This window comes from Bactrocera tryoni, chromosome 3 (genome assembly GCF_016617805.1).
Source record: "Bactrocera tryoni isolate S06 chromosome 3, CSIRO_BtryS06_freeze2, whole genome shotgun sequence".
In the NCBI taxonomy this organism is placed as follows: domain Eukaryota; kingdom Metazoa; phylum Arthropoda; class Insecta; order Diptera; family Tephritidae; genus Bactrocera; species Bactrocera tryoni.
In genome coordinates this window covers 85,695,795-85,710,628 of record NC_052501.1, presented here as the reverse complement: position 1 = coordinate 85,710,628, position 14,834 = coordinate 85,695,795, and the positions used below count along the sequence as shown (strand labels likewise).

Genomic DNA, 14,834 nt, shown 5'->3' with positions numbered 1-14,834 from the left:
TCGTTAATTTCATGCTGTTTTGGTTGCTCAAGCATACCATATTATTCACGATTTTTCTGTAGAGGAGGGACAACCATGACGAGCATGAGTCGCAAACTTCTAGTAATTTTAGTTATGCAGGCATTTTTCTACCACAGTGTAAGTGAAAATATTTCTTGGTTAATATTAATTGTTTTAACATTTTAATTACTGCTCAACAACAACAATTTATAAAGCATGCAGCTTTCTTCAAAATGACCAAAATGGAATGTAAACCTATCGATAAAACCTTACTACGGCTGAATGTGTGTCGCCTGAAGGCGGTAAAACGAGACGTTACCGAGGCGACCATTCGCGTGCAGTTACAAAGACCAGTTGACAATTGCGATGTAAGTCCATGTGAAAAATAATTTACCATACCATCAAAAATACTTTATGCTTTCTACTATTTATGCTTTCAGTTGCATGTGGAACTGCTGCGCAAGTACACCTCGTATCAGCCCTTCTTTATCAACAAAACCTTCGATGCTTGCGAGTTTTTGAAGACACGGAAAAATGCTGTATATTTCGACATATTATTCAAACTGCTGGCGAATTACACGAATGCCAACCACACGTGTCCTTATGATGTCGGTAGAAATAAATAAATAAAGTGGCGGTGGAGTTAAAGCTCTCGCTTTAATATGTATGTTTTCACTATTCTTTCAGGGAGAATTCATAGTCGAGCGCTTCAGACCGTTTCACAACAATTTGATGTTGCCGCTACCCACCGGTGACTACCTCATTAAATTTGTCTTTTATACCTCAAACGCCATGATTTTCCAATTACTCGTGTGGTTTGGCTTCAAAGAATTGGATGACTGGGAAAGTCGCCGCAAATTGGAATGGTTTCCGAAGACCCTACATACACCATAAGAGTTTTGTTTTGCTACTTTTAACGGAAATGTATTAAGAAATGATAGTAAATTGACCAGATCTAACGGTTGTTTAGTATTATTATATTTAATTGCGTGTTTGTAAAAATCCGGCATATTCTTCAGCGCATATTTTTACCAAAATCGGTCAGCTGCCACTTCCAACTACCGAAATGACAGCTATGTGGGTTGAAAAGTTTAGTCTTTAGATTTCACATTTATCAACTATATACTTAATAGTTGTGGCACTACAGACAGCAACAACAACAACGACAGCGCCGACAAATTGCACACAACAGCCGACAAGCGAATAATCAAGCGTCATTAGAAACAGCAAACGGCAACGTTAAGTGCCACAGCCGTCGACGAAACAAGGCAAAATTGAAATTCCAGCTAATACGCGTAATTGCCGGCTGTGATGTTAATCGACAACAACAATTGCCAACAACTGCCAAAAGCAGTACATGACAAAAACACCAGCAACAACAGCAATAACGAGTCGCTGACAGTCCCAGCCGGTGGCGGCTGCCGACACACACAATTGGGCGGTGGGCGAAGTGTGAGACGAGTGCTGCTAACTGCCGATCGTGTGCAGCGCTGCTGTTCGCTAGTGGTGCCAGAGTCTTGCCGAAGGATGCGCTAGGTTTGCATGCTGGAGCGTTTCACTTCCTCTCTGCAATTGTGCTGCGTGCGACCATCCGAACGAACTGCACATCAAAGCGGCCGAATAATTTGACCTAAACATGCAAGATACTGCCGTTGGTCGTAAACATAAAGACATAGATATGTATATACATATGTATGTTGAGATGTAACGAAGTCTATAGAGCATTATCGATTTACCCAAAAACTATAATTAGTAAACAGTTTGCGCCATAATTATTTCATAGAGACTCAACTTCAGTGATTGAATTTGGTCGTAGGTAGCGTAGCACTGAAGCTCGGCTTAACATACAGATGTTCATAAGTATATAATAAGTATGCAAATATTCATACATATATCTTGCTACGTTTATACATTTCAACTCCTTCACCGTCAATATATTCTCGCCTACTCGCCGCACATTGTTTCTCTTCCTCACTGACAACCTTTAATTAAATCGAATATGTAGAACTGTTGAACTTAGTCTTGAGAGGCGTTTATTTGGCACATGCCGCGCATAATATTTAGTTTAACCACCCGTATCGGTTAAGTAAATACATCAGGTGCGCACACAGAATAATTTTGTCGGGGGTTTTGCGTTAAGCAAAATTGAAGTTTTGCCGTCAAAGGCATTAAACAGAGCCGTGAGCTCAGCTTTTTCCAGCCTTGGTCTTGTGGTGAACACGGGCGAGTCAAAGTGCCTGCAGGCCACATACAAATATTGCTTAGAAACTATGTCTTTTCACTACTTTGAAAAAATTAAGGATTTTGTATATCTCGGAACCGGCATAAATTCCATCAATAACCTAAACCTGGAGATCAAGCACAGATCGACTCTTGCCAACGGGTGCCACTTTGGGATCAGTAAGAAACAGATCCCTCTCTCGACCAGCAAAAATTTCGCTCTATAAGTCTCTCTTATTATTCCCATCCTATTGTACGATGCAGAAACATGGGCTATGACGACCCGAGATGAGAAAGCACTTGGAGCATTCAAGATAACTGTTCTTCGCAAGATATTTGGAGCCGTCTGCTTCGGCGATGAATATCGAAGAAGTTGGAGCCGCAAACTGTATGAGCCCTACGGCGCCTTGGATATAATTAAGTGCATAAAAGTTCAAAGAATGCGCAGGTTAGGTCATTTCGTTCACATGGAAAATGATGCTCTAACGAAATGCTTGAGACCCATGGGTGGACAATAGAATTAAAGGCTCCCACGCATTCAGCGAAAGAACCAAGTGCATAGCGACCAGTCTGCACTTCGATGAATGTCGAAGAAGTTGGAACTATGAACTTTATGAGCACTACGGCGACTAGGATATAATTAAGGGCATAAAATTCCAACGAATGCGCCGATTAGGTCATGTCATGTCGTCGCATGGAAGATGATGCTCCAGCCCATGGGTGAAGAACGGAAGCAAGGGCGGCCGCTCATCCTGTGGAAGGACCAAGTGCACAGCGACTAGTGTGCTTTTGGAATGTACAACTGGCGTGACCCCACAAACGATAGGGGCAGACTGTCGAAGTTGTGTGGTCTCGGCCCGGATCAAGACACTGTGGTAGTGCCAAAGAAGAGAAGAATACTCGCTGATCTTCGGATCCGCTGTCTAAAATTCTTTTCTGCAAAATATTTTAGATTTAAAAGTGATAAGATCTCCAAAGAGTCACGCTCCTGTGATACATGGATCTTCGAAAACGGATTTTTTATCGGAAATATATTGAAAGAGGCAAGCTTTTATGGGAAAAATCAAAAGTTAGTAAATTAATTATAAACCCCAAATACCCCTTTGGACCGCACGTTTGTGAAAATAGACGTGTGTATGTAGTATGTGGGCGGTCTAGGCAACTCAGAGTAGTGATTTTCCAATAATTTCATATAATTTATAACTGGGTTGTGAAGTGATTGTGAGATAGTAAAACTAAAAGCAAACTGCATTTAATATGCACGTCGAGACTTTGTACCGGAAGTCAGCTATTTCTTCTTAAATTATTTATTTTGAACACAATTTGTTCATTTAAAAAATGTTTTGACAAAAATCCATATTATCTAAGAATAAAATCACAGCAAATGACTGTTATCTAACGCTTAACAATTGTTGAACAATGGCTGAACTCTTTCATCAGCGGCGGAGTTCAAAATCTCTGGATCACTGCACACTCCACACATTGTCACATTGCACGAATGACCTAAATACCAGGCTGCAAGGCTGCAAACATGGCGCGCACCGCACTGGACCTGGCCTGCAGCCGCGTTGCCAGAGTAGAAAATGAAATGAAAATCCGCTGAGTGGAAGCGAGAAAGCAAGAAGGACGACCACTTACCGATCACAAATGCCCAAAAGACGACATTTCACATTTGCGGCATTAGATGGATAGTTGTGCGGGTTGTAATAGCCAACAAAGCAACAACAATGCTCACACATAACAGCAGCAACAATGTAATACCGCATTTCTACGGACAATGTACGAAATTGGCAAGTTGTTGAGAAAGCAGAAAGCGCAAAGAAATGTTGCCGATCAAAAACACAAAGCGGTGGCGGGGCAAAGGCGACTGATGTGGACACTTACAGTTAACAGCTAACATAGAGACAACAATAGCGATAACAATTTAAGAAAACAAATGTTGCTGTGGGTTTTTACGTTGCTTGGTAACAAAACGAAATGTTTGAAGTATTAATAAATGCATAAATATTGTTGCGTAGAAATAAATATTTGACGCTTGCAAGCGACAGTTTTGCAAAGTTTTGTGGTACTCACATGTTAGGTGTCGTTTGTGTTTGCTGTTGTTGCAGCAGTGGCCGAAATTCAATGGAGACAATGTTGCTGAAACCTTTGTTGCTGTGGATGTTGCTGCTGTCAGTTTTGCTGTCAGTTTTGTTGTTAATGTTGTTGTTGATGCTTTTATTGTTATTGTTGTTTTTAATGTTGTTATTTTTAATATTGTTATGGTTACTGTTGTTAATGTTGTTGTGGCTGTTTTTAATGTTGTTGTTGTTTTTGTTGTTGATTCTTGTTGCTGTGTGCGTTGGAGACTTTTGTTGCTGGTGTTGTTGCGGTAGACCTGACGCAGCTACAAAGTTTACTTATTTCTGCTGAAATTTGTTGTTGCTTTTGTTCAATTGTTATCAGCGATGCCAGCTGCTCTTTTGTGCCGCCTGACCGCGTGATACTTCTACTATTTATTATTTGCACTGCAGCAGCGGAGTCAACAATTAATTCATTAAGTCGCCTCTTTTTTAATTTGTTGTAATTTTTTTATTATTTTTTCGCTCGTTTTTGTATTTTTGCTAGCATTTATAACACTTTCGCCACCACTGTTGCTACTAACACACACTTTTCACAGAAAATTTTCTAGTACATATATTCCCGAAGCACTTCGTTGAATCACTTGATTTTTTTTATTTTACTTTAATTTTTTTTTTTTGATTATTTTACTTCATTTTCAATTAGCTTGTTATTTCAATTTTCCGCCGCTTTAATTGCCAGCAATCAGCATCATCTGCAAGAAATATCACCAGCCACATAAACAAAAATTCGCTGCAGCTTAATTAGCACCAACGGAGCGATGGATGGATGGCGGCCCGGCCGCGCCGACAACCGCCAAACCGACGACGACCGATGCAGGCAAACAGTGCCGCAAATTAAAACAACAACAACACGCGCTAAAACTACAATGCACAATAAATATAAATAAATGTGTATATTTTGTGGCAACAACGCAAGTTTCGCGATTGGCACAGTCGGGAGTCCAAAAACGCTGGGATAACGGCGTTGTGCTGCGGATTGGGTTGGCAATTGTGAGGTACTGTTGTTGTTGTGGTTGGCAGCTAAACGGCGACTATCAGCGCCTGTCAATTCGGCTGGAAACTTTAAAAGGGTGCAGTCACAGTGGCGATATCCAATAAAATATTTTTTGCTATTTGTTGTTGCCTTGTTGCAACCGCTGGTGTTAATGTTGTCACTCTGCGCAGGCCGCTAATGAATTTCGTTGTATGTATACAATGTTTCCTTGTTGCCGCCGCCGATTTTGTAGCAGATACCTTGTTGGCCAATCCTTTATCGCTTGCCGCACGTTGCACGTTGCTCACTCACAGCTCAGTTCATTGTGCATTCAAGTTTTATCGCGGCGCATGCTGTTGCCCGCCACCAAGCGTTGGTTCGCAACAAATAATGCACTCTTCCCTATGTTGCTAGCAATGCTATTGTTGTTGTTGGCAATTTTATTGTTGTTGTTGCCAAGTCTTTTCTTGTACTTATTGCGCTCGCATTGACTCACTGCAACTTTTCCGCCAGCGGCTGTTAACGATCTGCACTGTACACTTGCCGTTTTTTTGTTTGTGTTGCTGTATGGCGTTGTCTTCGCTTCGCTTCGCTTCTCTTCTCTGTTTTTTTAGTATTCGCGCACGTTGCTCACACTCGTTGCTCACACTCGTTGCATGTTAATTAGTCGGCTGTTGGCAATACTTTGTTGCTGTTCTCTTGTTGTTGCCGTGTTGTCTCACTGCTGCTGCTACGCTTGTTAGTGTTGTTAGTTTTGTTGTTGTGCTGTAAATAGAAATCAAAGTGTTTTTTGTTTACTCAACTCGACATAAAGGTCGCCTTCAAGATTTGCAATTCAATTTCAATTTCAGTGTTTTGTTTAGTGTTGGTTGTTGTTGTTGTTGTCGCTATGTTATGTTGCAGCAAAGTGTTCAATTGTTTACATGATCGCTCTGGCACGATAATCTATTCATGTTGCTGGCAACAACGCCTGCAAAGCATAACAATTAAGCCTTCAAACGAAAGTGTTTTGTGTTTTGTTTGATTTAGAAATTTTGCATTCCGAAATGAAACCGAAGCCTTACGAGAACTGTGATCACCGGTACTCAGTCTTGTGAATACCAGCACTTTCAGGGTATAAGAGGTCAATTAACACGGATTGTTATACTAGAGCAACTTTTAGTTAGCGCTAACCTTTAAAACAATTTCGACCTGGATCATTAGTTTGAGAATTATATAAGTTCGAGTGAAGCACCCTTTGTTATTGTGAAAAAATGGATAAAATATTGAGTTTTGTAGGAAAAAAAATACGTTTGATGCAAAAACTTGGCTTGATGACGAGTTTCCGGATACCACCCCGATAAAATCAACCATGGGGAATTGGTAAGATGTGGGAAAATGAGCACCGAAAACGATGAACGGATTGGAAGCCCGAAAGAGGATGTTACCGACGAAAACATCAAAAAAAAATCGACAATAATTTTGGCTATAATCGCGTAAGCGGTGTCTACGCCAATTAAAAAGAAGAAGAATTTTGGATGACCGTAAAGTGAAGTTGGTACTCTTAAGAGATCAACTAAACGGGTACATCATATCATTCACGATTACATTGGTATGAGAAAGCTCCGTGCAAAGTGAGTGCCACGGGAGTTCACTTTCCACCAAAAACCATGACGAGTTGATGAGCAGTGCTTGGAGATGTTCGAGCGAAATAAAACCGAGTTTTTACGTCGATATGTGACAATGGCTGAAAGATGGCTCCGTAGTCCAATCGACAGACATCTGAGTAGACCGCATACGATGATCCAGCTCCAAAGCGTGCAAAAACGCATCAGATGGCTGATAAGGTTAAGGTGTCTGTATTTTGGGATGCCATGGAATAATTTTTAGTTACTGAGTTGAAAAAGGAAGTATCATCAACAGCGACTATTACGTAGCGATATTGAACGATATCGTCGAAAATGGTCTCATTTGAAGAAAAAGAAAGTGATGTTTTATCACCGTGTCAGAAACGATGGCTAAAAGCTAATTGGTTTTCGAATTTCTTCCGCATTTAGATCTGGGCCCCAGCTCCTATTTCCGGTTCTTAGATCTTAAAAGAATGCTCGCTTCATCGAATGAAGAGGTAATCGCCGAAACAGGCCTATTTCGAAGCAAGGGGCAAATCGTACTATAAAAATGGGATCGAAAAGTTGGAGGGCCGCTATAATCAGTGTATCGATTGTAATCAAGTTCTTGAATGGAGAACTTTATTATTTAACAAGATACTTAACAATCAATCTTCAAATAAGTTATGCAGAACGGATCACTATAAAAAATATTTGTTTATATCAAATAACGTGTGAAAGGTTTTCAAGCTTCGGTGCAGCCGAAGTCAACCAGAAAAAACGGTTTGATAGATTTTCGATTACTTTTTTGCTTGCAGGCTTTCTGCATTTATATATTTGGGGGTATTAATTTACAAATCATTTTTTAAATTAAAATTTTTGCACTTTTATCAATTGAAATCATAACGAGTTTGCATGCCGAAATCATCTCAATCGAAATACCCAAAAATAAAGCAATAAATTAGAAAACCAGAAAACCGCACCTATTTGGTACTTGGACATCGCCAAAAGTAAGTGGAAATTTCCTTATTGAGAAAAATGTTTTATTATTTATTTAAATGGCAATATGTGTATGATGTATAGGTATACCGTAACACGGATAACAGTACTCACCAAATTAGAGGGAAAGATTTGTGACTCATGTCGTAAGAGGTGTAGGGTATTTTAGGTGCCCTGAAAATGAGTTTGAGTTCAAAAATTTTCAATCACTTGCAGCCATCTTCGCCATTGTGATGGTTTGACTCCTACTGCCTCCAAAATACTTACTGACTACAACTCAAATCGTACATGTTAGGATTTTCGATTTTAGTAACCCAAAATTAGCAAAAAACAGCCTCTAACTTCATAGTCGTAAAATGCGTGTAAATTAGTGTAATTAGAAACCTCACAGCTAAGACTATCTTAAATGTATGAGTCCAAATATTATTTTCAGATTTTATTGAAAATCAACGGATAAAGAGAGCATCCACGTAATACCGGAGACTGTTTTTTATAACACTTGCATTTCAGCGCTAAATTTGTAGGCGAGCTCACGCTTTCATTTAAGCAAAGGCTGTGAAATATAGCAGAGACATGAGAATTCGTTCATTTACGCATTCGCACATGCTCTTAAAAAATAATAGAAGTTTTTTATATATTTTCTCTGATCCAGTATAATAGTTATAATCTTAACAAAGTTCCTATTAAACAGGTTCATCAATCATACAGCTCTTCTACGATAGTTCTACACACAGATAAGCGAGTAAATATGAAGTTGTCATATTTTATGATTAACAGCGTTTAGTATGGACACTCATAATTAAAAACTGCTAAAAAATAATAATAACATTTTCAAGTGACCTTGAAGTTCTTTGTCGCGCGCTCTTTTTGCATACTTCCTACCAAGGTTTGTAGCTGGGCGCGTAAAGTGTATTTTATCTACAATGCAAAGCGATTTTCTATAGAGTGCCATAATCATATGTACATATATAAGTAGACATAGAGTACATGTTTACATACCATAGTTTGCGTATTTTTATCTAATTAAAAGCAACAATAACAAATCAAGCATTATTGTCTACAGACACAAACGAGATTAGCAGCTGAAACCACAGAAACTAATTAGCGAAAAAAATTGGCAAAAGTAAACCGATTCAATTGAATCAATAGCAAGCAAAAAGACAACAAATGCAAAAACAAATAGGCAACCGCTGAAATTATAAATGTAAAGTCAATGAATGACATAAATGTTGAATATTACGGTATTAACCAAATACAAACAATCCGCTAACATTAAGAGCAACAACTGCGTCAATAAAGAATTGCCAATTTGGTGGATGCAAAGCGCATTTTAATTAGAAAAAATAATAAGCAAAACATTGAAGTCTAAAAACTGACCGCAACGACTTCAATAGGTTATATTAACAAAAATCGGATGCCACACTTTACGTCTCGGGTTGCACCTGCGCGACTTGAGAAAAAAAAAAGAAAATGAAACTTTAATAACCTTCACAAATACAAAAAATTCTTTAAAATAACTTAATTTTGATGAGTCAGTTTGTATAAGTGCTATATGATATATGATATAGTAGTAAATAATTTCTTCGAATATTACATTACTGCCTCAGTCAAAATATCTCGTCAATTGACAAAGTTCTCCATATAAACACTTTATTACGATCTTTCAGTTTGTATGACAGCTATATGCTATATTGGTGCGATCTGAACAATTTCTATGGATCTTACATCGTTGCTTTAGTAAATATTCTATACAAAATTTCGTTCAAAAATCTCGTCAAATGAAAAAGTTTTCCATACAAGCACTTAATTCCGAGTGGTCCGATATCGACCATTCCGACAAATGAGCAGCTTTTTGGTGAGAAAAGCACAGTTGATTATTTTCACATCGATATCTCAAAAACTGAGGGACCAGTTCGCGTATACATCTTATTCAGGGCATAAAAACTGCTGCAATAATAACAGCACTGTTGATTTTTTATGTTAGCAACATTTTGCTTCTATTTCAATTAAACATTTTCATTAGTCTGAGCTGGCTGCCATTAAAATGCATTTTAAGTGTCACAACAACAACAACATTAGTACAAGTATTCGGCTGCTTGGAAAATATATTATGTGACGAGAAAAACTGTTTACCCCACAAACTAAAACATTTTTATGTTTGTATGTGTGCAACAGCACATGCATGCACGCGGTCACGGAGATCATTAGTTAAAGCACCTGTCTCAAAATGGGTTTGTCAAAAAAAAGTTAAAATAAATAAAAACTGCGCCGAAATGTCTCGAAAAATATTTTCCCACAGCCCAAAATGCGTGCGTTGTACAAAAACAAAAATACGCATTAAAATGCATTTTATTGCTATATTTTTCACGGCTTGGAGTTTTGATTTTGATTTTAAAAACGGCAAAAAATCATAATTCGGAGAAAATTTTAATCAATTAAAACTCACAAGGCTGAAGGCGCAACAACAAAATAGTATATTATAACTAATGAAAATTTATTCAGCTATTTATATTTTGCTTAGCATTTTTTAATATTCATTACTAGCATTTATAAGTGGTGTTTGGTTACGGATCGAAATTTTTACGTGTCAAAAAATTTAATAGAAAATTTTGATTTTTAAAAATTTGTATAATGTGTACATAAAAATTTATTTTTTTGTCAATCCGGATCAAATTTGAGAAAGGAAAAGTTTTTTAGAATTGGCTATTTTTCAACACTACAAAATATTGCACATACATATATATGTACATATGTAAATACAAATATTTCACAGACCACAAAAAATCAATTACAAAATTCCAAACTTTTTTTATTTTCGGCACTATTTATGTACACAATTAAATCCCTTTGATCTTGAAAATAATATTTAACTCTAAAAAACACCTTTTATGTTATGCGATTTGAAACGAATTAACCTTTTAATTATTTATAGGCAACTCACTCGCACTAACAACTAAAAAAACACATAAATTTCTTCACCTTTGAAATAAATAAATTTTAAACACACGCAATTTTTATACACAAATTTTCATTAGATTTTTACACTTCTTCCACTTCTTATTCGTCACATTAACCGTTCACGACGCTGTTGCAAGCGCAACGACTGCAGGCAGACTGATTTCTGCAGCACCAAACACCGGCGAATGCAACAGCTGCCACCTTCAACTCTAACCAGTTGCTGTTATTGTTGTTATTGCTAGTGACAGCGGCAACGGCAGCTGAGATGCAATGCCAAGATACACAATAAAACAGCAGCGCGCTTAGCAAAGCAGCTGTCACAGCCGGAGAGCGATAAATAGGATGTTTAGACGCACCGCCAGCACGCAATTGACAACAAAAACAATAGCAATAACACATAATCGAACGAAGCGGCGCATAATTAGAACCATGCGAAATTTGGAAGAAGCAAAGCACCACAAATCCTCAACCTTTGCAGCCAATGCAACGTACGTGTGTTAGTTCACCTTTTGTTTATTAACCAAGCGCCAACAACAACAATACTAAGCCATAAAATGATTTTAAATACAATTTTGCACCTTTCAGACTACTCGCGTCGCAAAGTCCACATGCACCCACCTCACAGCATTGCAGCAAAACAACAACAAACGGTGGTCTTCACAATATGCACTGTCTATAAACACTTCACGCATACATTTGTATGTATGTGTATGTATGCAGTACGGTTATATGAAATCACTTATTGCAACTCCGACGTTACTTTACGTTCACTGCGAGAGACGTGCAACATTCGTTGACGGCTCATCAATGACTGAAGCAACGAACGTGCCCCCTCGCTAAGGTAAACAAAAGTCTCGGCTGCTCGCTTGTATTTTTGCACACTCGTGCCGCCGTTCAGACACATGAATGGGCATACATACTATATATGTGTGTGTTTAGGCGCACAACAGCTAAGACGATTTGCCTTTTGCATAAGGTGCTGCCAGTAGTGGTGAAGGTGACTGCTTAACCCTCCGCTGACTGTCAAAGACACATTTTTAACATTTATTAGAATTTGAGCAATATGAGTATTGTGTGTGCTGCTGTACCGCTAAACCTTTTACCACAACTATCCCATCTACTAATTGAAATGTTTACTAACCTGAAATAGTTTTCCTTCAATTGTTTAAATAGTTTATTTATACCACAGTTTTCTTCGTTCTTTCAGCTCTTCAAATCCAGGAAATATGCGCCAGGAGGCTTCCCATGAGAATTGATCTTATTACAGAGCTAAAGAACGATTGATGTCGATTCCAAAACGTTTTCAAGAATTGGGACTGTCTCAAACCACAAACTGGTGGATTTTGAGAAGGGATTGGGTTTGCATCTCTATAAAATTGTTTTCACTCAAGAACTGAAGCCATTGAACCACCGTAAACGTCGTGAACTTGCTGAGTTTTCCTTGTAACAACTTGAAAACGATAAGGATTTAAAAAAAATCATCTTCTCCGATGAGGCTCACTTTCATCTGAGTGGTGCGGTAAATAAACAAAACTGTCGACTCTAGTGCAAAAAAATCCACAAATCATTCATGAACAACCATTACGTTCCCCTAAATTGAAAGTTTGGTGCATTTTTTGATCTGGTGGAATCATCGGTCTGTACGTCTATCGAAATGAAGCTGGTGACACCGTTACTGTCAATGGAAATCGGTATAGATCGAAGATAACCAACTTTTTATGGCCGCAAGTTGATCTTGACAGCAATTGTTTCAAGAAAGCCAGTAGCACAAAGAAAATACAACAACTCAATTATTGCGGACAAGTTTGGAGATTCAAGATATTGTGTCATTGATTGACTTCCAAGAAGTTGTGATTTAACGTCATTAGACTGCTTCTTGTGGGATTATTAGAAGTCATTGATCTGGTGGTAAACCAAACTCTCTTCAAGCTTTAGAAGTCAATATCGAACGTGCTATTTATGACGTACGACTTGATTTAGTTGTTAAAGTACTCGAAAATCGTTCCTGCAAAAGAAGTCGTGGAGGCCATTGAATGATATTATATTCAAAACTTAATTGTATCGAGTGTACTTCCCATTAAAAAAATTTGAATTTCAATTTCCTTAACGATTAGTGTTTTCTCATATTTAAGGAATCATGTCGCTCGTATTGGAAAACCCTGTATATACATACATATCCAATCTATTGTATATACAATCAATATATAGAATAAGAGACATGTGAATATCTAAAGCAAACTCTTTATATTAGCAGTTTCTTCTCAGGTTTTTAAATACACAATCGCCTTTAATGGGTTAAGGCATATTAGTACGCGCGTATTTGTTATTGACTTTATTTTTATTGTTGCTTTACTACTAGTATCAACTTTTATGCGCCTACACAACCACCGCCAACTAATAAAAACTCTCTCCCTCGCTCTCTTTTGGTCAATTGGTACATGTTGCTACACACAATGTTGCCAGCAACATTTGAATGTTGAAAGTTGCTTTTTGGCTGCCTAAGACAGCAAAAACCACGATAACAGTTAATACATGTCTTTTAAAACGCATTTCCTCGTAATAAAATATTACTTTTTTCCATTTTTACCTTTTTAAACGCAAGTGCCAACCTTAAATTCATTCAGCATCCCCTCGCGCAACTAATTAACACACACAAAAAATCGAGGAAAAACAACGGAGTTCAAACAATCATCTTCGTAGCCGGCATTGGTGTTGGCACATAGTAGCGCAAGACACAGTTAAACTCTACGGGTTTTCATTTCAAATTACGCCACAGGGCGACGTACGCCCGCGGTGAGAAGGTCATCAGCGGTGGCGCGCAGACGTTGTCCGTCAACAGACTGACCAGGCCATTCAGCAAAGATATCAGAAGTACGAGACAGTTGAAAAGTGACTACAAAATCGGGAAGTGGTGTCTGGCGCGCAGCATTGGACACCCTCGAGCTCGTAGCGGGGCACAAGGTGCAGTACGTGCCCACTTAAATGACCGTGGTGTACGCCTTCATGTGTATTTTTGGTTCTTTTCTCTCAACTGCGCAGGCCATATGCGGCAATCGTGGCAGCTGTGCATAGCGATGCTAATATGCAGCGTAATTCCATACTCTGTCAGAGGTGCACGCGGGTGAGCAGGCGCACAAGCAACGAGTTCAACCAAAGGGTTCAATTAAAGGCATGCAGTCGTTTTGTTTTTAATTTTTTTTGTAATTTCATTACTTGTTTATTATTATTTTTTTTGTAACTTCGACTCTGAAAGTTCTTATAATGCTGACCAGCGTTTCGGTGCCAGACGCATGCGCAGCCACTCTTGTGAGCCATTTAAATTTACAACCACATAAACCACTCACTTTTCATGTTGCTGCCTCCAACATTTTGCTCTTTGAAATTGCTTCCAAATATTTTCTCTGCCCATCTCAGGGGTGCGGAGTGTGTGTGTGTTGTGGAGTATTTGTTTTACCTTGTTGCACGTTTTTGTTTGTTTAGCCCAAAGTGAAAGGATGCAGCGCATACAAATGCTGGATGATAAGGATGCATCAGCAGTTTACTTGAATGGTTTGTTTGTTTTGTTCTTGTATTTGTGTATTTTTATTGTGTTTGCGTTGAGTTCGCTCGAACGTGACGTGTAGGAGCGCGCCAAGTCAAGTCAAGCAAACTACTTAAGTTCATAAATCAGTCGAGTTGTCAGTGTTGTGCATAAGCAGTTGCTCCACTTATGCTCTTTTGGTGGTCCATGTGGGTAAATAACTGTTGTAGATTAGTGCAAGCGGTGTGGCAAGTAGGCTTGCATAGGCGCTTCAAAGCAAACGAAAGGATTAAGTTGCACAAAATTGAGAAAATAAGGAAAGTTGAGATAAACTGATAATTGTTGGAACAAATATTTACGCATTACCAAGAAAATAAGAAGATCCTTCTTAGAAAAAACATAGAACAGACAGATGAAGCGCGTTCGATTTGGAATTCCTTCTTAGTTAGAATTTG

General features: G+C 38.4%; 1 protein-coding gene across 1 annotated transcript; it reads left to right on the top strand.

The window, feature by feature from the left end:
* Nucleotides 1-75: 75 nt before the first annotated feature.
* On the top strand, nt 76-894 carry LOC120770804. The gene is made up of 4 exons (XM_040098382.1): nt 76-138; nt 216-368; nt 441-608; nt 688-894. The coding sequence occupies exons 1-4, from the start codon at nt 76-78 to the stop codon at nt 892-894; spliced, it is 591 nt and encodes a 196-aa protein (XP_039954316.1).
* The last annotated feature ends 13,940 nt before the right edge of the window (nt 895-14,834 follow it).